This window comes from Eubalaena glacialis, chromosome 4 (genome assembly GCF_028564815.1).
Source record: "Eubalaena glacialis isolate mEubGla1 chromosome 4, mEubGla1.1.hap2.+ XY, whole genome shotgun sequence".
Classification (NCBI taxonomy): domain Eukaryota; kingdom Metazoa; phylum Chordata; class Mammalia; order Artiodactyla; family Balaenidae; genus Eubalaena; species Eubalaena glacialis.
The window spans coordinates 14,329,176-14,352,823 of NC_083719.1; the positions used below are offsets into that span (position 1 = coordinate 14,329,176).

Below are 23,648 nucleotides of genomic sequence, written 5' to 3' on the forward strand. Positions count from 1 at the left end.
CCTTTCCATGGGGTGCAGGACCCAGCTTCTACCAGCTTTGGAGAGCCGACCGTGCATGTCATTTCAACTCTGCGTTCAGCGATGTCACCTTGGAGCTTGAAGTCAGCCATGGTGGGAATATTGCCACCATGAGAATCAGCACACATTACAAAGTGGGACTGTTTTCCCCTGGGGAGCCTGTAAATGAACTGCTGCCAGAGCTCCGGTGCCTGGGAATTACAGCTCTTGTCATCCTGAGTACAGACACTGGGTCTCAGCAGGAAACGTCAGGGTCACCTTCCCACTGCTGGGCAGCAGATGCTCTAAGTTGGGGGGCTGACGAAAGGGGGGCAAAATGAAAGCAGGGCCGAGATATGTGCTGCTGAGTCAGAGCCAGCTTATGGGCTGAAACATGGGTGAGGTAGAGCGTGCATGAGACAAAGCTGGAGACAAGTGGGGCAGAAAACACAGGGCGTGTAGTAGAGATGCATCTTTTGGTTAGAAGGTTACAGGAGAGTTTTAAGTAGAAGAGGGATACTTTGGATTTGTTTGATAAAGATCCCTCCGGGCGTCTGGTCTGTGGAGAACAGCCTACACAGGTCAGGGAGGGAGGTGAAGGGTACCAAGGGTGGAAGCCTAGAGGCCAGTGAAGATGCCATCTGGGGCTGGGGCAAAGGGGGCCGTGGCATGGCTTCTGACCTTTGCCCTGACACCTCCACCCCTGTGCTCACGCTCCCAGGAATCCCTACCCCCTGCCGCAGGGCAAGACCAGCTCGAGGGGCCTCACCTCGTCCCCTTGGGTTCCCCCATCCCCTATCCCAGCCACATCGACCTACCTGCTTTGGGCACCTGGAACACTACTTCCTGAAACTTGCCTGCCCCCTGCTGTGTGACCTTGGGTGGGCATTTAGCGTTTTCACCTGCATTTGTCTGATCTCCAGAACTTCTCGAGAGCTGAGGCTGGGACTCGTTCACTATGTCTGGCTAAGCTCAGCCCATGACGCTCCCGGCGGGCACCGCGCTGGCTTTCTTGGGGTGTGTGTGGGGAAGACAGTTTCTGTCCTGGAGAAGCTCTAGTCAAAATCTGGGAACTGATCAAGTAGAAACGAGAGGTGATGCTAAGCCAATCTATGATGAGAAATGCAGGGAGGGAAATCAGGGAGGTCATTCAGTATAGTGGACAAGAAACCCAAAGCAACAAACTCCAACATGCTGACTATATTCCTTGCCTAACGTGTGGAATCAAAATTCTAAATACAGCCAACGATCGGTTATAAAGGAGATGGTATACTTCTATAATCATCTAAAACGGAGGTCCACAAACTCTACAAAGGCCCAGAGAGTAAATACGTTCAGCTTTGCAGGAGGTCCTGTCACAACTGGTCAACTCTGCTGTTGTAGGGCAATCACACCTCTAGACACCACACAAATCACCAGGTAGAGATCTGTTCCAATAAAACTTTATTTAAAAAGCTGGTTGGCCTTTGGGCTGTAGTTTCCTGACCCCTGACCTAAAAGATCAAAATTATATACTCTGAAAATCACAATGCCAAATCTCGAATCCAGGTCCAATATTTCCCTGCATGTAAATGATGCTTCTCTGATCAACTGTACAAAACAAGGCATAAAGGTGCTGGTTAAATTTAGTTTTATGTGTACTTGTTTTGGTCCCTATTAGATAGTAAGCTTTGGTGGGTGAGGATTTTCATGCTCTCTAAAGCATGTACTTTTATACCCAGTAGACATACACGTATTTCTAGAATATATCAAAGATCCCAATGGATGAGATAGATTAAATACAGAATTTTACTATAAGTGTATATGTGATCTCAACTTAAGGTGCTGAGTAAAAAGTCTTATAAATAAGAGTTTGCTTTCTTACATTTCTGAACTATTTTAAGAGAGAAATCAAGGGGCCTTTTTTTTCCCCCCTCTCTCCAAAGCTGTTAGGACACAAAATGGATTAGGCACCTCTGGAAGGGGATGGGAATATTTATGTGAGTGTATGCTTGAAACATTTCTGGAACGATATTCCAGAAAATGGTAAAAATAGCTGTTTCTGGGGAAGGAAAATGGGTAAACCAGGGATCATGGCTGGGAGGAAAAGTCACTTTACTCCCACGGTTTGAATTAAAAAAACCTCACCTATGTGTATCCTCTTTCAAAAGAATTAAAAATTAAGACAAATGAAAAAACAACTAGGTTGTCTAAGTCTGCAGCGATGCCATCTTTCATATTGATGCCTTTCTCTGTAATAAGCCGACTCAAAATTACTCCACGGGCCCGTTCAAACCTATTAACCTCACACACAAATGAGGGCGTGTCAATCTGGTGAAATCGGAATAAACTCCGTGGGTGGAGGAAAAGTCAGTGTTAGTTTCTTAGTTGTGGTATTTTCTGCAGTTGTGTAAGATGTTACCACTGGGGACACCCGGTGAAGGGTGTACAGGCCTCTCTTTACCTTCATGGCAACTTCCTCTGAATCTATAATTGTTTCTAAATAAAATGTTACAATGAAGCTATTGACCAGGAAAGGCCTTTGTGTAAAGAGACCTGGGTCCTAGCTCTGGTGTTGCTGCAATGCCTTAGCCGAGTCACTTTGCTTTTCTCTGCCTAATTCCTCATCTGTAATTGGGGGTGCGGGGCGGCCTTCTGGGGTGTGAGAAGTTACAGAGGGAATCCTGAGTGGTGGGCAGTGGAAAAGGCACTTCTGCCAGCTGCTCGCGGGGCCTGAAATGAAAACAAAGACAACAACAAAATATCCGAGTCTTAGCTCACCTTCCCTCTCGTCACCTCGAGGCCACAGGTGCTGGGGCAGCACCTGGCTTCAGGTCGTCTCCCAATCCCTGTGGAGCGGGAAGAGGGGGCTCCCGGACACAAGGACACACGGACACACAGCGGTTAGAGAGGGACAGAGGGGCCTGGTGCTGCTCACGTGCTGTCTGGCCGAGGGGCCTGTGCAGGTGAGACCCACGTCCCCGGCTGGTTCTTTGGGTAAATGGGTCGCTAAACAAGCGCCCCCTGTATTCTGCTCACAGTGATCAGGGCTGCCAGTGGACGTAGGACCATGACTTCGCCATCATGCATCTTGGGGCTCAGCTACAGGAGGCGCTCCGACACCCACAATTCAAGTCCTTAGATTTCTGTGATTTCGTCGAACCTGGTCTTTTACCTTCTCAGCTTTCTTGGAGTCATGCTCTGTGTCTAAAAAAGCAGCTGAGATGTCTATATGTGTTTGCTTTTAGACCTGGTGATCAAGTGCATGAAACACACAGCTTCAACCCTTTGAAGCCCAAAGCATTAAAACCAAAACCCAACAAAAACAAAGTCCACATGGTATTTAGAGCTGCCCCATAAAGAAATTACACTGCATGTTAACTAATATCTTTTATTGTCAGACTTTCTTGAGCCAACAAACAATGATTCCGCATGGCTGTCCATAGGGGTAAGGCAAATTTCCTTTTTCTTTGTGGGTAGACTTAGTTGGCCTAAGTCTTTACAACTTCTCTGTATAAAAATAGAAGTCCAAGACCAGATTATTTTCCTTCTGGTCATAAATGCTGATTTATTTACAGGGGCCTTGTTCAGACCACCATTATACACGTGGGATAAAATAGGTGTGTATTTTATTAAAACCTCAGCATTGAACGTCAGGGTCCTTTAAAGATCCACTCATGTGTTATGCTTTCAAGGAAGGTAGCATCTTTCCCCCATATTCCAACATGGCTATGTTGCAATCTACCCACAGTGATACGAGCTAACCTTCCAAGAAACATTTTTTAACTTAAATCTCATAGAAACTAAAGACTCCAAAATGCCTTCATACAGTTCTAAAAACAGCCTTGGAGCCAGCTGTTTAAGAGTGGTTTATAAATACAGTTATCTGTAGGCTGCATATCTGTTTATAACACAGCAGACACAGATTGCAGACTTTGCTACATGTGAAACAAAACTGGAGTCAAAATGTGACTTTCGGAATACAGCAAAGACAGGAAACTCCAGGATTCCGGGTTGTTAATAAAACCACCTTGTAAAGTTAACAGCTGATGACTCTCACTCTGAACTATTAAAATATACAGACGTTACGCCATTGCACATCCTCTTTCCCTTTGCTTTCAATGCTCATGGAACAATGATGAAAGTGATGGGTTTATGGACACATGCGTGCACGGGCAGGCGCATGCACTTAAAAGATGAAACAGAGAAAAAGTTAATACATGTCCGTGAGGAAGGCTGCCAGCAGCACTCCAACTAAAATAGACCGTCCTCTTGCTCTCCGTCCCCCCTCCCCACTCCCTCACCTTCCCTCCCGGGGGAAATCAGGCTGGGAGGTTAGTGCAGAATAGATGGATCAACGCTCCCCCTCCATCCCCCTCAAGCTTAGCACGTCTCCCCTAAAAGGGAGGGAAAGCATTTCTCTTCAGTAGCACAGTTAAGGTGGACTAGTGTCGGTTCCACAAGTTAAGGCACTTCTGGCTGCTTTGGTGGCAGCGTGGGTTTCGTTTCCTCTCTTTTTAAGGCATGTGTCATCTAAAAGAAGTAAAGCTTTGGAAACTGGGTCGACAGCTTGAGACACTGATCACTGGAGTGGACAGGACGGAAGGTCCCCCGAGACACCGCCCTCCGACGAGGGGCTTCTGGAAAGCCTGGGCAGCCTCGCCTTGGGCTGCAGGTGCAGGAGCCGGCTGGGGCCGAGGGGGCGGCACGTGGAGATGCTCAATTCACGGGGACTCACGGCCACCTTCACCTGGAGCTGCCCTGGCTGCTCACGGAGCGCGAGGTGCTGTAGCGCTTCTTCACGATCATGCTGATGTAGGCTTTCATGAGCTTGGCCACGTCCACCACCTGCCGGGGGAGCAGAATCGGCCCACGGTCACAAGTTTCTGAGGGGCCAGGGGACCCAGGCTAACAACCAGACATCCTCTGCCCAGCGCGGGCAGGCGGGGGCCCGTCCTCCCAGCAAAAGCCACCAGCCTGCCGTGCGAATCCACGGCGCAGGCTGCGTAGGGAGCCAAGAGTTAGAGCTGCTTTTCCCTATTCCTCGTCGGGTAGAAGGGGGACTCGTGGCCTTTCCACATATCACGTGTGCCACCTGGTGGTTGCCTGATGTAACCACGATTTTGCACGATAAAAGCCCCCCACCCGATGACACTACAGTGTGTGGGTAGGATCAGGGCTGGGATCACTGTCCCCACTGAAAATACGGGTACACGACAGAGCCCACAATCACAGCTTTTAAAGACTGCATCCTATCGTGCTGGTCAAAGCCTCGTGATGCAGCTGGAGACACAGAGCTGAGGCCCGAGGAGCTGGCAGAGCCTCGTGCGCCCATTCTGCTCCCTGCCAGCTCCGAGAGTCCAGCAGTAGCTATTTCATGGTGCGTTCACTGCCACCCCTTCTGGCCCGTCCCTCCTGATGGCTGGCCTGCGTCCCTGCGAAGGCATCCTAACTGGCTCCCATTTCCCTGATCTCTCTTCCCTTCCAATCCCACCCCACAGTTTGTAAAAGCACTGTTGTTACACATCACACACAATCAAAGAGCTCACGGCAGTTCCGCGCTGTTTACTGGAGTTGTGCAAACCCAGCAGCCTGGCGCCTGGGGCCCTCCAGTCAAAGCCCCACCTCTTTGCACCCTCCTGCACAGCACCTCCTCTCCATCACTGTACGCCAACAGCCAAACGGGCAGCGTGCGATTCATGCCCATTTCCCACCTTGGCTTGTTAGCAGCTCCCTATGTGGAGACCTCAACAGGCTTCTTGTATTATCGTTATTATTATCACTACATCTTACGCTTTGGAGCGGGATGGCATACGTATATAGAGGTGTTTTTTGTGATTTTTTTGTGAGCTAGAATTAGCTCTGTCCGGGACGCTCTGCCGTTCGCTCCCTCCTGCTCCATGGACACTGCCAGACCCACGTCTCACAGCTGCGATCCACTGCCACCTCGTCTAGTAAGTTTCACGAGGCTTTATTGCCAAGCTATATATATATATATATTTTTTGGACCTCTATATCACTGGCCTTTCTCTTCTTTTCCTACAAGGGTACAAGGGAACCAAATTTCTCTGTTGCAAAGGTACACAGAACAAATGTGGGGCTGTCAGATTTTGGCCTGTGAGAAACCTGCAGCTGGGGAGAGAACACCATGCTGTATCTTCCTATATCTTAAAGTGAAATATCCAAATAACATTACTTGGTCAAAGGCATCAGGAAACGGGGTGTTGTTTTCCTATTTTGTCAAGGCCACGGATGAAAGATTTGCCTCTTACCTCACTGGTTTCAAAGAGCAGCTCCCTCTCATCGACGACGATCTTGTACGTGTTGGCCAGGGGGGCCCCGAAGGAGAGAATGTGCTCGTACTGGAAGACTTCCAACGGTCTCCCCTCCCCGCGCTTGTAGACAGACACGGCATCTGCGCTGACGCCCAGCCAGAGGTCCTGGGGAAAGCCGCCTTCCTTGCACTGCGGGGCAAGAGTTAGTGTAAGAGATCATAAAAGTTAGAAACAGAACATAGAAACCACAAGAGAGGCTTTGAGTCCAGCACTCTGCAAAGAATGCTGAGTGCATTCAGTGTGTCCTTATGCTGGGGGAACTGAAATACAAGATATGAGAAATGGTGGCTCTTTGGCTGCCTTGATGGATTTCTGACCGGCTGATCAATCCTCTGCCTTTGGGGAATCCTACTTGGTAAATGCAACATCTTGCTTGGATCTCCACCTCTCAACATCTTCACCCTCCTGGCCATCTGAATTAGCTACGCGGAGGTGGCTGTAGCCGTGGAACTTGACAATGATTCCCCAGCGAATCAAGCAGCTCGAGCCAGGGCTACTCTCTTCTATCTCTAGTTCTGCCTCCCCAGCCTGTTTTGGATGATTATTCTTCAAATACAAAATCTAGGATCACAGAGGGAAATTCTCCCAATCTGTGCCGAGCAGTTTGGGCTCCTCTTGAAAAACACGTCTCGTGACAAGGAGCAGCAATGACCTTTAGTGTGTGTGGTGGTTGATCTCATTGGTTTAACAACAGACCTTCCTGCATGGATCAGTGGAGGAAAATAAGAGCCGGGCTGTAGGGGATGACAACACAGGGCCATGGGAATCAGGAGGGAGACACATTGGTGACACAAAAGAGGAAGTACTTGTACAAAGCATCTGATTTATACTTAAAAACAAATGTAATTGAATCAGTCAACCAACCAACCAACCCAAAGATAGCATCCAATGAAAAGTCACGAAAGGATCTTGGAATATATGATCAACATTTAGATTTTTACAGAGCCTCATTTAAAAGTCATCAGATAACATGCTGAATGATTATGATCATAAGAAAAACAGACCAAGGGTTGGCAAACTTATCTGTTAGGGGACAGAGAATGAATATTTTAGGCTTTGTGGTCTCTGTCACATGTACTCAACTCTGCCATTTTAGTGTAAAAGCAGCCAGAGAAAAATATGTAAAGGAATGAGCCCTGCTGTGTTCCAATAAAACTTTTTTTACAAAAAAGGAGGCAGGCAGGATTTGGCCCACGGGCTGCAGTTTGCCAAGCCTTGATCTCAATCATTAGTAAGATTTTCTTTCAATAAATGGTCTACTTAAAAACAAAAAGATATGAATCAGTACTGGGTTGATGTGAATTTAGCCAAATTCAAATTGTGAAATAGAAATTCTTCCCTTCAAACAGTCATGGGAAAAAGATAAAAATGTAAAATCCAAGGCTATCCAAAATTTCTAATTTTATGGACACAGTTTTTTTACCAGCACTTTTTCGTTGGGGCTATAGCTTGAATAAGAAAGAACCAGAAATTATTTAAGAATAGATGACACCTTAATTTTCCACTCACTTCTAACATTACGAGAGCATTTACTGTAAAGGAGGAAGAAAACTTTGGGTGGGTGACGGGTGTGAAGGGTAAAACCTGGGGGCTCTAAACAGAGAGGCTGAGAGAGCCAAGTGTTCCACCAGGTCCCCCCTCCCCATGAACCTGACCATGGTGGTCGCACAGACCCCGGTGCCACCTGGTCCGAGAAGCAGCGGGCAGCTCTCACCTCCACATCAAAGAGCGTCGAGCCGTACCCGGGCCACTCCTTGATCAAGGCCATGTACTTGGCCATGGCCTGCTCCTGGCTCATCCCCTGAAACTTCCTCCACTTGTCGACGACGCTGGCCCGCGCGGACGAGACCTCCTCCTTGACCCACATGTCCAGCATCTGCTCCGCCTCCGCCTTCTGCCGCACCGCGGCCCCCGTCCGGAAGCTCCGGCGCAGCGTCCCCTCCAGGAAGCTCGTGCGCCGCTTCTCCAGCCGCTCACACGGTGCGAAGCTCTTGGTGGACTGGCTGATGCGGGCCTTGAGTCTCTGCAGCGAGTAGACCTCCTCCAGGGGCGGCACCGCGGCGTGGGGCGCGTAATCGCCCTGCAGGTACTGCAGCCGCAGGGCAGCCAGGACTTGCAGGTTCTCCTCGGGGGCCGGGTAGTGGCCGTGGATGACGGCTTCGTGGGCCTGCAACGAGGCGGTCAGCGGCGCTATGGGCCGGGCACGGCTGTGCGACACCACACCCACCTGGCTTGCTCCCTTGTTCCATCAAAGGCCACCTTCCATAAAACTGTACCCTAACCCTCCCGTGCTGCCTTAAGCTTCTCCCTCGCTTGGATACCACTGAACACGTGTATCTATCTTATTTCTTATTGCTCCCCCCGTACCCTCCCCCCTGCCCCAACTAGAACAGTTCCTGGCCCAGGAGTTCATATAATACGTGTAGAAGTTTCCTTCTACAAATGAATGAAAGAGCAGCTGACCCTGTCCACGCTGGGAATTCTACTGCCACGCATGATTTCCAAGGACTGGTGGTTAGTGTACGAGGGGTATGAACGGGTTTCACCCCTGCTCGTCTGCAAAGGAGCCCAAGAGCTCCATGTACCTGTTCAAACATGAACGCAAATTCCACGCTGTCTTCTGGCACGTTGTCTGTGTCCAGGAAGCAGTAAAGTTTGAAGTAGAATTTCCAGGGCTGGTCACCCACCTCTGATGTGGCAGCCAGCCTACAGACAGAAGTCGAGAGAGACTCAGAAAGCAAAATGAGAAATGGGCCATGGGTGACCCACAGGGAGTTCATTGCATATGGTGTATTCTTCTGCAAGGATTCAGACATCCTGTCTGCTCAGATAGCAGAGAGGGTGGAGATGGGGATGGTGGGAGAGAAAACAGAGCCAGAGTGAAGCTTATCAGAGTTCCCTGCTAATTTTATTTACCCAGAGGTGAAAAAACACACTTTCATACTAGTTTTACTTTAAGACAACAAACAGGCAGCCTTCAGGTAAACCGAGCTAACAAGTATTTCCCGAGTGTCCCGGTCTGGTTAGTCCTAGCTATGCACAGAAAGCAAAGAAACAAAGCCTATTCCTTCATTCCCTTTGCCGACTCTCAAACTATAATAATATTTATAAAAATTGACATGAATATTTGGGAGGCTATGTTTACATAAAGTAGGAATATCCCTCTTCCCCCCGCCCCATTTTGGTTTATTTCCAACAAAGCACTTAGACCAGGCCCACCCTGAGGAGAGGATGTCACTTCCTCCGGGACTTGGAAGTTTGGGGCTGTTCTAAACCTCGTGGTCCCCTGCCACATTTCTTAGTTAAAGCTGCTCCTGCCCCTTATGCAGCTGGGGAGGGGCAGGGCCCAGCCCTGCTGGAGTCTCGTCATTGGTACTGGCGTCATGCTAAAGGAGGAATATCTTTAGTGTTACTTGGGGGATATGAATATTGTAGGTCCAAGAGATACAAAATGCAGTTTGAAGAGTTTATAAGTTGGCTTCTGTCTACTCGCCCAGCTTCAAAGCTAATGACAAGTGAAAATGTGAGAATCAGAAAATTCCAAGACAATGGTGACAGCAGGACACCGAGAGAAAGAATGGGGTAGAGGATCAATGATGGGGTGAATCCTATTTGAGACAGTGGCTCTATCTAGGAATCAAGAGAAACAGGCAGCAGAGAGAGATGAGAAATTAAATATGCTTTAACACACGTAAAATGAGATGAACTCAAATGTACCCTGAAGCCAAAAATGGAATCGAAGTTCAAACCCTCTTGCTCTTAACGTCTTTCCTCTAATCTGCTGGCACTTCAGGGAGAAGGGACTTACTTTTCAAACTTTGCTAATACATCTGCTACAATGGTGCGGCTTTCGACGGCTTTATCGATGTGTCCGTTGTACTCAAAGAGCGCAAACATGTTTCTACTGTCCTCCATGGCCAGGCCTCGGATCAGCTTCTCCACCACCTGGAAAACACGGGGACTTCAGCTTCCAAAGCTGTGGTTCTAGAATATGCCTTCGTCAGAACCCAGAGGGAGCTGCCAGCAAAAGTGAGGGTCCAAGCAACCTCCCAACACTGTCGTGTATGGAATCTCCAAGGCGCTGTTTTCCCTGGTTCTCTTGAAATCAGTTCTCTCTCTTCCTTGCCAAAGAGAACACAGGTTATTTTGCCCATAGCTAGGGGCAGATGCTGGCCGGTTTCCTGCAAACCCGTAAGCGCATGAAAACTAAAGCCCGTTTGCCTGATAAATTCACGAACTCATAGCGATTACCACTGATTATTTCTGCTACACCAGCTTTTCCGGGTTTTACTGCACTATTCCTTTTAGCCAATTGGTTTTATGGTATTAAGTTTAAATTGAAAAAAGAAGGAAAAATGAAAACATGTTCACCTGACCCAACGTGCTAGATATTTGTGCGGCAAACAGAAAAACACTGCAGAGGTGAGAGGCTAAACCCTCGTCAGAGCGGACGTATCTGAGTCAGGTCCGCAATCTCTACTAGGTATTAACTGCCTCTTGGATTAGCAGGATTAGGTCTGTTTCCTTGGTTACCGAGCAGCTGCAGTACGCCAGCCACAACTGTGCACGACAGCCAGCCTAACTGCGCCCAGTTTTCCTGACATAAGTAAGCACGTGGGCAGCTGGGCCTCTCCCTCACCTCCCCGGCTGTGGTGTGGGAGCTGATAGTGATCTTGCAGGAGCCCCCGCCGTGGCAATACACTGTGGACGTCATCTCCTGCCGATGGATCAGAGCTTCAATTTCATCCCGGGAAGGCACAAACTCTCTGCATTTGGTTTTCTTGAGAGATTCGTAAATGAAGAGGGCGTATTTTTCCATCTCGGTTCCTGGAAACTGTTCCCGTATCCTAGGAGCCAAACGCTAACTGTTAATTGCAAGATTTGAGGATGGCTGGCTACGGGGAGCCGGGCGGCTTCAACGTGCTGTAGACCAACACGGTGAATGGGGTCCCAGCGCAGAGCAAACGCCAGCCGCTTCCCTAGCACATCCTGTGCTGTTTAAAGACCAAAAAAAAAAAAGAAAAGAAAGAGAGAGAGAAAATCCAAAGACCAAAGAGCCCAAGTATGACCGGGAGCAACTTCTGCTACTAGCTGACCTCTGCAGAGCTATTATATTTGAAAGAGCCACGTGCCTCATACTATTGCATGAAAATCCTTTTTCCACAGTTAATCAGAAGCTGAATCAGACAGCCTCTACCTGTTTGATCTGGAACAAATAGCCAAGGTCTGTTTTCTTTTTTTCCCTGTTTATATAGAGTAGTGGTAATTAAATTTATCAACGTCCTACACTTCAGGACACTACACCCAAAGGGACCTGTCCCTGGATCAGCCCCGTGTGGCTTAGAGAGAAGAAGGTCGTCTGTGCCCCGTAAGCCAGCTCGGGTGACCTAGGAGCCCGACCCACACAAGGTGTCTCCTGTTCCAGGTCCAGCTTATCTGAACCGTGTCCACCGCACTCCCGACGTGAGCAGCGCTGCCCGGGCCACTCGTACCTTCTCAGGTGGAACTTGAGGTACTTGAGGATCCCCCGGCTGGGCAGGAAGGTGCAGCTCAAGCAGGTAAGGATCTGCCAGCTGCACAGGTTGCCCACGCTGCCCGGATGGGGCACCTTGTTGGTCTGCTTGATGAGCTGGCAGTATAGCTCGTCTCGCAGAGGGCGGAGGTCGTGCCCCGTCTGGAGGATGCCCTGGATGATGGGCGTAGGGTCAGACATGGACTCCAGCTGCTGGAGAGAATTGAATATCTTGATGGCTTCATCCTGAAGTGTCGTGTAGCCTTTGTCTTTGAGCACTAGGAGAAGCAAGACAAACCCGAGTCACCCGAGGGGTTCGGAGAAGGTACACTCTGAGCAGCAGACAAGAGGCAGGAACGGGGACCAGAGCTCTTTCAGGATGCAGTGCCCACCACGTGCTCTGGACACTCAAATCAGCCAAACAGAGGCGGACAAGTAACTGAACTATTTTACTGTGCAACAATGCTTACTGAAAAGCTGGTCTGTTGCCAAGCAGGTTCCGCATTTGACATGCAAGACAACTGTTTAGGATCTGGTTCTCCAGTAGATTAAGGGTACTTTGCGCTCCTGGGGAGTGCTGGCATGTTTTTTAATTACAACAATACTGACATCACTATAACCAACTAACGCTAATATGATAGAGCTAAAGAGCTAACAGGGAAACCACAGCACAGTGTCCCGGGTCCAGGAGGCATGCGGGACTCACGGTTGAGGTTGATGTCTCCGTAGGGCAGGGGCAGGAGTGGGGAGTGCAGGGGCCGGTGGGTGTGGCGCAGGATAGGGTTCCGCTTATAGATCTGCTCCACCACGTCCGCGTTCAGGCAGTTCTCCTTGAGAAGAACAGAGCCGTTAGGGAAAGCCCACGAGCTTATCGTAAGAAACGTACATGTAAAAGGACAAAGCCATCTGCATCCTCCTGAACGAGAATGTTTTTCACAAGTCACAAAACACCTGTAGCCTAGGGATGGAGGTGGGAATCCAGCACGAATCATCTCAAGCACGAAGATACCCATAAGCCACGTTTGATGACAAGTCACACACACACACACACATTTTTCGTACACAGCTCATTCTCTTTCTTTGATTTGCATATTTTCCCATGTTATTGAAAAATCTTCTCTCTGGAAATTACATATACTGAAAAAAATTAAACTTTTCTTGCTAATTATTTAGCCATAAATCATTTGGCCAAATCATGTCATCCTTGTCTATAATTCATTTTAAAAACACATTTTGCTAGCTCTCTCATTGGTCTTTTGTATCCTCCCCCTGAAAACGACACGTTAATACGTTATCAGCGAGACTGTTCTTCCTTGGGCCTCCTTTCTCACTCCTGAAATTTAAGAGCTCCTCTCAGAGAATTTCATCATGTATTTATGTTCCTAAAACATTAATTTGGGATCTGAAAAAGCCAAAGTTACTTTTAGAACTTTAAATCAGCAGAAAAGTTGGAGGAGAGGCCATGAATCATTCTATCGTGGCAAGTTCATTTCTGCTATGAAACTTTTTCAATAATGCCCAATTGAAAACCAGAAAGAAATATGTTTTAATTACTTAAAAAAATTGGTATGGACTTAATTAGGGCAACCTGTCTCATTTCTTAAAAAGCATTGCTTTATATCCAAAAATTCTATTTACTCTTTTAATGTCTGATTTCAAATGAATTAGTAAATATATTTGTCTCATTTCTTAAGAAGCACTGTTTCACATTTAAAACTCTATTTACTCTTTAATGTCTGTTTTCCAATGACTTAGTAAATATACGGGTAAATAAGATATAGCTTTGAAGAGAAAGTTCAGCTGATATGTGCTTTTTTTCTCTCCTTTTTCACAAGAAAGCTGCAACAAATTCATTTTTTTAAGACTAGAAATGCCATTATTAGTTTCAAGCTCCTTGGGTTCTAGGGACAGTTCTGCAGTTTGTAGGATAACTGACTTGCAGGAATTTGGCTCCAAACACCCAGAAAACATATCATTTTGGAATCAAGAGGCTGACTCGAATTTGGTGGGCAATAATATACTACCAATATATTAGACCCTCTCCCACCTTTACAAAGGCACAGTTTGTCTCCTGGATCTAATTAGCTTATTTCCTTTGATGTACCTCAGTAAATAAATACCGCCTCACTATCATTCTGGCATCTTTTCTGTCACAGCTCTGGCTCTTTCCTTTGCATAGGGAACCTGCCTACATGGATAACTTGGAGGAACAGAATAAAAATAATTCCCTTGACCTGCTTCTGCATCAGGGGCTGACCAGCTAAGTGAGCAATGCAACCAGAATATCCCATGTCTCCGTTTCCACGCCTGGAAAATGAGCGCTGTGATCCTTGTTCATGGCTGCCATTTAATGGTTCATTCGTTTGCTTGTTCATTCATTCGATATACACTCACAGCCACTAATCTTTATAAACAGGAAATTACAATTTAACAAGTTCAGTGTTGGTCCAGAGACCTGGGAGCTTCTTCTGTGAGTTTGGAGGCACCTGATAAGGAGTCCAAGCTGTCTAGACCCATGTGGCCTCTTAGTGAATCCACTTGTGTGATCTAGAAACTGCAGAGTGAAAGTAGAATTACTGTGTTACTTCTAGAAGGTCCCCAACCTGGGCTCAAGTGGAACCTGTGACATGCAGGTTGTCCCCAACACAGTTCACACCACGTCCCTGTGACTGGGGAGCCCCACACCCCAAATTACAGACCATTGTCCCTCCGCCTACACAGCTCTACAATCAGGTTTGCCTCAGTGGCGATATGTAACACCTCCCCAGAGACAAGATAATTTTAGTGTCAAATTTCAACTGGACGTCAAATTTTGCATTTTCTAAATGCAGTCTAGCATTTAGATTTTTAAAAGCCAGGATACACGAACACGAAATTAACCAAGAGTTAGTTTTGATTACAGAATGAAAATGAAGCTTGACTAACGCTGACGTCTTGATGTTCCCGTGGTGAGAATCTGTGAGCTACTGTAAACCACTATGAGCTGGGCTCCCTCCCTCTCACCTTGATATCCTGAATCAGCTGCTGGGTCGGGGTGTCAATCGGGGCCTTGGTGTCAGTCACGTTTTGAATGGCGCTGGACCACCTGGTGGCCTCGTTGAGCAGCTTGGTGTAGAGCCGATAGCAGTGCTTGCGTCCGTACACGGTGACGTTCCAGTAGCCTGCAACAGCAACGCGCGTGCACGCACACACGCACACGGCAGCATGAACCTGGGGGACCGGGGTACTGTCCCCGTACCGGAGTCCCAGAAATCCAGCACCCAGGCCATCTCCACCTGAGTCCCTTTATTAATTCAAGAGCTACTTGCTGACTTCCTCCACGTGCCCTGCCCTGCACTAGGTACCCAAAGACACGTGGAATTTACAGTTGCGAAGGGAAGACAAACATTAAAATAAGCCCAGAATTATAATAAATATATAATTAGTAACGTCTGCTCTCAAAGAAGGAACAGGCGTAAGCTAAAGTCCAGTTCAAGGCTCTGGAACAAGAGTGAAAACTCTTCCCTCAGATTGCTGACTTTCTTTTTCCCTTCCTGTTCCTTGTCTTCCTTTCCTTTAGATTCTCCCTTCAAAAGAAACCATTGTGTCAAGGAAGCAGTCCAGGTGTTCAGAAACCAGCCGAAAGTGGAATGGAGTGACTACAGTAAAAAAATACATGAGTATTTTTTTGAATGGAGGAACTGTATTTCAAAAGCACAAAATCACAACTAGCAACAAAAAATCAAAATAAACAACCTAGAAACACCTTCTGTAATACCGAAAGGGAAAAAAAAAGCTTACGTGACCGCTTTTTATTATGCTAGGTTATGTTCACCGACAGTCAGGGTTTACCTTTTTTAGGCTGCATTATGACTCTCACGGTACAATGGTGAGAAAGACAAAAACACAAGCATAGAAAAATAAGGCTTCCTGTAGGAAAACTTTTGCCTGTTTACATCTCCTTGCCCTTAGAAGAATCTTTCTGCAACCCAATAAATCAGGACCCCTTTACTATGGTTTACATATCAAGTGTTCATATAGCTAATCACGGGCAGCCTCAAAAGATAAATCAGCAAAAGAGATATTTTTTTGGGGGCGGGGAACGTAAACACCCCAGGTAGGAAGCTCACTCCTTCGCTCTGAGCAAACCCACACCTCCCATGACTGGACAGGCCACGTCTCAGGCCCAGCCAGCCCTGAGCACACCACACCGCTTACCTGTCTCCTTGAAGATCTTCTCGTCCGGCGGGACGACCGAACAGAGACTGTTGAGGACCAGGGTGCCCAACTTCAGAGCATTCTTCTCCGAGCTCTTGTAGTAATCCAAGGAGTTGTGGGTTAGCACAAACCACCGTTTCTTCAGTTTCAGCGAAGACATCTTCGGACTGTTCTTCACTTCTTTGTGCAACCACCCTGGAAAGAAAGAATGAAGTGTCAGCTCAAAACTAGGATAAGCAGCATGACATACCAGGTAAAAATCTGCATCCGGCTTACAGATGGCTCAGATTTCTATAGATCTGCTACAAACGGCCACGATCCTTTCTTATCTGATGATTTTTAACAATGTCAAGAGGCAAAATTACTCAGAAAAGTGGCTCAGAATGGAAACGTGTCAGATATCCATGTAAATGAAAATAGGACTCCAGGTAAAAAAGCATCAGTGGCATCACCTCTCACTATGAATTCCTGGCCCTCCACTCTGGTGTCCCCCTTGGATCTCTGCAGCAGTGTTATCCAGTGGTGCATCTCCTCCGGCGTGTCCGCATTGCAGTGAAGCACCCGGTTGGCCGTGATGATCACAAATGAGTTGGGTCTGAGCAGTGGGGCGAGAAGGAAGTAAAACCTCTTAGCTCCACTGAAATCACCACCTCCGTGTGACCCAAGACTACATGCCTTTTTCCCAGCTTATGGGTCACAGGGATAAAAACGGCAGTGCTACTTGTATTTTACGTTAAGGCAAACCTTGCTCATTTCTGTAGGATTTATTTTATGCCTCATTAACCTTTAAAACTGGAGCAACACATTCTGAAGGTCCTGGAAGGGAAAACATTTCTTCATGTTGAACTTTCCAGATGAAATTCAGTTCCAGGAAGGCTAACTGAGGTGACCGCGAGGGAAAATTTTTTTTGATGCCTCTCCAAAGTAAATTTCTTCCTGCCTCGGGGTATGGCTTTGGATAATATTTCTGTGGGTAGGTAATGAAATGTCAGATACCAGTAACAGAAGGTCAGTAAATAGGTGTAAGTGGAACATCTCACCCACTTGATTATGCCTGGTACGAAGAGCCACCTGGGTCCATGCCTTCAATGCAATCTGACAAGGGTGCGTTTCCCAGGCAGGGATAACCTAATAATGGAAATTTTCTTTCTCCTGCATCTCTTTTTCGCTGGCAATGCCCTGAGTCTCCCATAGGCTCTTGCTCATATTAATCCCTAATCGTCGAAGCTAGTGACTGTGAATAATGTCTTGCAAGTTTTCAAATGTTCGCTGAAGTTAAGCACTGCAAGAGTTCAAGGAAAAGGAAGATGAACAGGATTATAATATGGACGGATAGGTGTTCCTTAAAAAACAAGATTTTTCTGTAGTTGGGAAGGAAGAAAGGCGAGCACTTGAGGAAGACAGAAAAGCCTGGGTAGGGATGGAAGGTTCTCGCATGGATCATCGCGTGCCCAGCCTGCCTGATGTAGGGGTTTAGGAGGAGAGAGACGCAGATCAGAACTTGACTGTCAGAACAAGCATCTGGGCTTTAATTACTGATGTGACACACATGTGTTAAAGGTTCCTGAGCCAGGTAGGAGAAGGTGCAGGGCGACTAGTAGAAACAAAGAATCTATGGTTCAGAAGAGGCTTCGTTAATGGTGGGGCGATGGACACCCCGGAATTCTCACTCGGCCCAGGAGACACTATTTTTGGTGTCAATTTGAATACATTTCTATTCTCTCTCTAAAGCTATGCCATTGAAGGCAGAAGTCAATTTTGATTCATACTCAGAATTCCTAAGCTGCAAAGCAAAATAGAGATGGGAAAGACGAAGGTCACTGGGTACAAAGACCCCCGAGACCGTCACCGAAGATGATCTGCCTTCAAAAAACAAAACCAAACACATGCTATTTTAAGGGCACAGGTAAGGTAGGCATGTCAAGGAAAATAAATGTTTGTGGTTTAATTTATTAATACTCCACATATAAATTGCCATCAAAATCCTTTTCAAATTCATTATTAAATTTTAGAAAGGGGAACTACACCCACCCCTGTGCTGGGATACAGGCATTTTCATCCTGTGTGAGTCCCAAGTCTGTCCCTGTATGACTGTCTAAATAAGGTTTCCAAGATCTCCCCTACTCCTGACCCCTCCAACCTGCCACACTCCCAAGACACCCAGAGAGGAAGACTTCGGATGAGGTCAAACTGGGTACCAAGACGGAAGTCTTTGATTGCTGGGGTTGACCAGGTGGGAACACACAGCCTAGAGTCATTCCCCAGCCCAGAGCATAGAGCCTGTGGGCGCACGCAGGTATCCAGCAGTTACTTTTGTTAAGAGTCACACCTGAGCTTACCTATCAGGGCTGTCCGAGGCGCACACAGAATCAATTAAGCCCACATCCAAAGTGCCCTGGAAAGAAGTGAAAAGCAGAGAACCATTGAGAGAACCATTCAAGTACAGCACACATCAAGATAACACCCCTAGATGATGACTCTCTAAACAGGCAAACAAAAAAGCCTCCTCCTTTGTGTGTTAACTGCAAAACAGTAGTTATCTAAGGAAACGTCCCCCTTCATTCAGTACAGACAGCCTCTAGACAGGGCAAAATCTACAGTCCATTCATTAAATAAAGTATAAACGAATCCTTCTGTCTTGTTCCTAAAATACTTTCAGTGAAGGGTGTTTACAAACGTCTTTCAATCATACAACTTTTCTGATTTACACTATGATCTATCATCAAATTTCATAATTGTGAGAAAATCAAACTATCTCTGAAATATGATTTTGTGGCTCTGTTTATGTGTCTGGGATACAGTGATGTCAGAAAGAATACAATTTGGAATTCACTATATCCTTTGCAGAAAAGTGTAATGGGCTTCCACGGTTTCATAAAAATTGGAATTTTTTTTTGTTTGAGGTGGGAGAATTGTAATCTATTACTACTTACAATCTTCTATAATTTACTCTGTTTTTCTGTATGATTTTTAACCAAGATGTTCCCGTTTCTCTCTTTAATTATTATACTATTTCTTATTTAAAAAAAAAAAAAGACTGTCCACAAATTCCCAGTCCCCTCTGTCGGGACGCCTCCCTCCACACCCCACCCAGGCTCACGCACCACGGCGTTCTGTGGGTTTGCCTGCTCATCGTGCATCTCCCGAATCTCCTGGTCCGTGGATGCGTGCACCTGGCTCAGCACGCTAAACCACTGGCTGTGGGGAGGAGAAAGCAACAGTCAAGGGGTGGCCGGCCTCCGCGCGCACTACAGGGACACCCTCCTCCACATCCTCTGGGAACACGACATCTCCTCTGAGCAACTTTCTTTTAATATGTCTACTCCTCACGGGTCAATGTGGGTTTCATAATACCGAGGAGCAAAGCTAGGAGAAAGAGCCAAGGTGCCTTTGAGTACCATCTGATGCAGCTTCAGATCAGTGGGAAGACCCTTCCCCTCTGGCCCCAAGGACCTTAGTAGACATTTAATAATGATGATGATAAGTTCCTAGAGAAATTGGCAGCAAAAAATGAAATCCTCAGTTCTACCCACACACTTTGATCAAGGGTCTTTACTGAAGATATTATTTATAACCTAGGGAACATTCAAGTGCATTCTCAATTTTAAATTCCGAGGTAAGAAGGCCAATAATGTAAGAGCATCATCTCAGGGTGGCCACTGGATGTCTATTTTCCCTGCTCATTCCCAGGTGGCATTTCCAACCACCTGATAGGATTTCCACTTAAGTGAATAAAACCACAGGAGAGCTGGAAGTAGAAAACAACTGCCTGGAGTAGAAAGTAGAAAATTATTTTGACCAGAGAACTCTTCTATCTTCATTTCAAATGAGCTTTCTCACTTGCAGCCACATTAGAATCAGATAATAAAAGAAAATGTGTCAACTCCAGAAAAGTCAAGCAGAACAAAAGTCATGATGTAACTAGAAACACAATACGTGCTTGAGGAAAATGACCATGAATATCCATCCGTCTCTGTCAGTTCATACATCCATCATTTATTAAGCAACTAAAGTGAGAGGTACCAAATGTGAGAGAGATGCTAGGACATCCTTCTCCTGGAGGGGGCTTAGCAGACACATATACACACTCCTATAACTAAGGCAGAGGAGAAAGTACTTGGTACCCAATGGGATATTTAAGTAAAAAATTAATACCTATATTTAAAGGTAAGTCATGTAAGTTATTTACAGCAAAGCACTAAAATCTATCTCCTGTGATTCCTGAAGGAGCAAAATGTAACCAAGAGCTTGAAAATACTCAACTTATACAGACTCTTAGGGAGACCAAGGGAAACATCTTAATATGAATTGGTTCATCAATTCTGGTTAACCCAAAGGCAAGACTTCAGTCATTGCTTTATAAAGCACAAAAATATCCGAAATTAAACACTGAACAACACATACGTTCAAAATGTAGGCCACATGGGATCAGACACACCCACACCCACATAAAATTTGCTGTGCTTTCCATCTGTACAGGTGATTCCCTTAATACAAACCTCTCCCCTTAAATCAAGCGCAACTTGAAATCTGAAAAGTAATTTTTAAAAACGTGTTCCACTGGTCAGGGCAAAAAGAAGTCCTTGGCTAAAATATTCCAAATGTTAAATTTAGCAGGTTCATTATGGCACAAAACAGACAGGACAGCTGGGCCTATAATTCAGCTGAAAAGCTGTGGGCATTCCCTGGACCACAAAAAACCACACGTGGTCTCTAGGAGTCCCAGACGGAATGATGGGGCTCTAATTCCAGGTCTGCTTGTTTTTCCAGCTTGTGTCATAATTTATGGACCCAAGTGGGGTTTTAGTTTGTTCCCATGGGAAGAATTATTTTCTTTGCCCTTAATGCTGCTACCATGGTGTTATATCAACACAGAAACATTCAAAGGGCAAGGGGTCGGTCGTAAAGGCCCCGAGAACTCACTAGAAGATTCTAGTGATTTTTCTGAGCTGAAAAGTGAAGAACACAGGCCCAAGGATGTCAGCCTAATAAATTAGAAGGTATTTTCTGGCATTGCTCAGAGTGGATGACAGGCATCTCCAACGTGACCCTACACACCCACAAAGCAGCAGGAAGAGAGACAGATGCTCCACTGTGTGACCCTGCCATGTGTCACACTGAGGAGCAAACACCAGTTCTTCGTAATTTTGTGCCACATCTCAGCACGACGATGCAAACCAAGGTCCAGAAAAGTCACACAACTTGCCCCAGCCAATGAGGGACACCACTGTCCTCCGAGCCCAGTCAAAAATCGAAGCTCCTTAAGCTTTGTGCCTCCATTCACTAGAATTGAGCTTGCATTACTTTACAGATTATACTACCTTTTCTCTGTACCTCAGTCTCCTATTCTGTAAAACTGGATAACAGTGATACCCTATATAGGGTTGTTGTGAGAATGAAATGAGTTAACATATGGGAAGCATTTTGGAACACTGCCTGCAATATAGTAGGTTCCCTAAGTGTTAACTATCTGTTCCAGCCGACGGAATTCTTCACTATCAAGGCCTTAAGCACCCTCCCAATGCCACAGTCCCAGCATTTATTTAAACAGCCAAGGGTTAATGTTCCTGTTTTTTCAACCCTTAAGCAAACAGAAGCTGCTCCCTTTCAAAGCTCAGAAGCTTCCAGAGGGTGGCTTTCAACTGTGTGTAGCAGCACAATTTACATATGCTGCTGGTGACAATAAAAGCCTGAGTGTAAATAACAAGGGGTCTCTTCAGTGGCATGTGAAGCTGGAAATCTGTGTGCTTACTGTACGGAACACAATGCCCAGTGAAAGAGTCCCCAGGAGACAAGTACAGCCATCTCTTCCGACTCTCAGTTCTTCAACCATCCTAAGAGAAAAACCCAACTAGAAAATCAACTGAAATCTTTTCAGCGCCAGTAGGCTCAAGAGTGATGCGTGTGATGTCCAGGCCTGCATAGGAGCGAGGGATGTAGTTATGACCAAGTCGACAGCACAGCGGCTCACCTGGCGTCTTCTGGGGATTCAGCGATCAGGTGGAAGGTCCGATCAGTCATAATGATGTCAATCCCGTTTTCTTTGCTGGTGTTATCTATGATCTCCCTGCAAAGGAACACAAGCGCCAAACACAAATCAGGAACACAGAATTCTTAATAAGGGGCAAGAAAAGAAATTTCACAGTAACTGAAAAATCAGATACCAACACTTCAGCCTTGATTTTCTGCTTTTAGAAACGATGAAGACCCTTGTGGCCTCTAGGGGGAGGCAGGCTTTTCTCTCTCCAGAAAGGCGATCTGCTGGGGGTGTATGTGTGTGTGGGTCCTTGACTGCTCTAGGGGGGGACCTCTCTTCCCCGACTGGCCCACCCAAGGCCCACCCAGCTCAGGTCCTAGAGCAGCAGCCCCTACTCTGCCTGCACCTTCCCTGGGCTCCCTGACTGCTCTACAAAGGAAGGACCTCCACAAGGCAGCCAGTCTGGCCTGAGCTCTTTCCCTTGTTCATCACAGCCTTCCATCAAAGTTTAAGGCAGGAGCTGACACCTCTAACTTACTCTGATACGGGCACATAATTTCCACGAGGGGCTTCGGGGTGAAGAGCAGCATTTGTGTGTTTCTAGATCTCAATTCCATCTTGATCTCATCCTAACACTCTCTAAACAACACTGGAGCTTTAAACTCAGTGGACCAGGTTAAGATCAGGGTAAAACACAAGGAGCTGTTAGGATGGGACCAGAGGTGGTGATATATTTGGTGAAGAAAGGTGCTGGGGATACAGCCAGCTTGCTTTGTCAGCTGAAGTAGTACATATGTTCACAGTAAAACATCTATTTTACAACTACGATATTAAGCAGTCTGGTTAGAAAAAACAAAGATTGTATGACTTTTTAGCTAGAATCATTGAGATGAGATAAAATATTTTTTAAAAAACCAAGAAGATCAGAATTCAGAGAAGAGTCTGTGATGCTTCCTGGGAGTGGAAGGAGAGAGGTGGCCCCGACTGGCGGTGGGGGTGGGTGATCAGCACGGGAGCCTCTGGAGTAGGACAATAATTCCCAGGGGAAACTGTCCAGACCACGTCATCCTGGAGCAGCCACTCTGCTTCCTGAGAACTCGGCTACCTTGCGTGTAAAACGACGGGGTGCCATGGTTCTGAACCGCAGCGGTCCGTCAGAATCCTGGGAAACGTTCAGAAAACCCAGGTGGGGCTTCCTAGGGTGGAGCCCAGGGACTCGCATTTATAAAAAGCTTCCCTGGAGATGGGGGAGTGATGATACTATCAGGGCCCCGAAAACACTCTGGAAACCACAGGATAAATGAGGTGGGAGCTTCAATAATAGATGGTGAGTGAAAGAAAAGATGAAGGGGGTGGTGTATAAATTGAAAGAGACTTGAGCAATCTGTCAACCAATTAAAAATTATGAACCTTATTTGGATTCTGATTCGAAGAAAGAAACTAACCCAAACCAACAAGAACACTATCACCGCCATTTGTAAGATAACTGGGGAAATTTGAACAATGACCAGAGTTTGGACGGTAGAAGGAGTTCATGTTCCTTTTTAAATGTGATAATGATATTGTGACTATATATTAAAAAAGGTCTTGCTCCTTAAGTGTGTACTAAATATTTATAAGTGAAATTATATGATGTCAGGACTTGCTTTAA

The 23,648-nt window shown here is 46.4% G+C and overlaps 1 protein-coding gene across 1 annotated transcript in view; it reads right to left on the reverse strand.

The window, feature by feature from the left end:
• Window positions 1-3,353: 3,353 nt before the first annotated feature.
• The window catches only part of MYO10 (myosin X), a 212,048-nt gene continuing 191,753 nt past the window's right edge, over window positions 3,354-23,648 (reverse strand). Inside the window, exons 28-41 of the mRNA XM_061189146.1 lie at window positions 21,992-22,087; window positions 19,125-19,218; window positions 18,360-18,415; window positions 16,473-16,615; window positions 16,021-16,215; window positions 14,827-14,984; window positions 12,530-12,653; window positions 11,804-12,101; window positions 10,951-11,158; window positions 10,120-10,256; window positions 8,897-9,017; window positions 8,026-8,478; window positions 6,249-6,440; window positions 3,354-4,824 (exon numbers count right to left, since the gene is read on the reverse strand). Of these exons, the coding sequence (XP_061045129.1) occupies window positions 4,723-4,824; window positions 6,249-6,440; window positions 8,026-8,478; window positions 8,897-9,017; window positions 10,120-10,256; window positions 10,951-11,158; window positions 11,804-12,101; window positions 12,530-12,653; window positions 14,827-14,984; window positions 16,021-16,215; window positions 16,473-16,615; window positions 18,360-18,415; window positions 19,125-19,218; window positions 21,992-22,087 (2,377 nt within the window). The 3' untranslated portion in view covers window positions 3,354-4,722. The remainder of the gene's footprint in view (window positions 4,825-6,248; window positions 6,441-8,025; window positions 8,479-8,896; window positions 9,018-10,119; window positions 10,257-10,950; window positions 11,159-11,803; window positions 12,102-12,529; window positions 12,654-14,826; window positions 14,985-16,020; window positions 16,216-16,472; window positions 16,616-18,359; window positions 18,416-19,124; window positions 19,219-21,991; window positions 22,088-23,648) is intronic.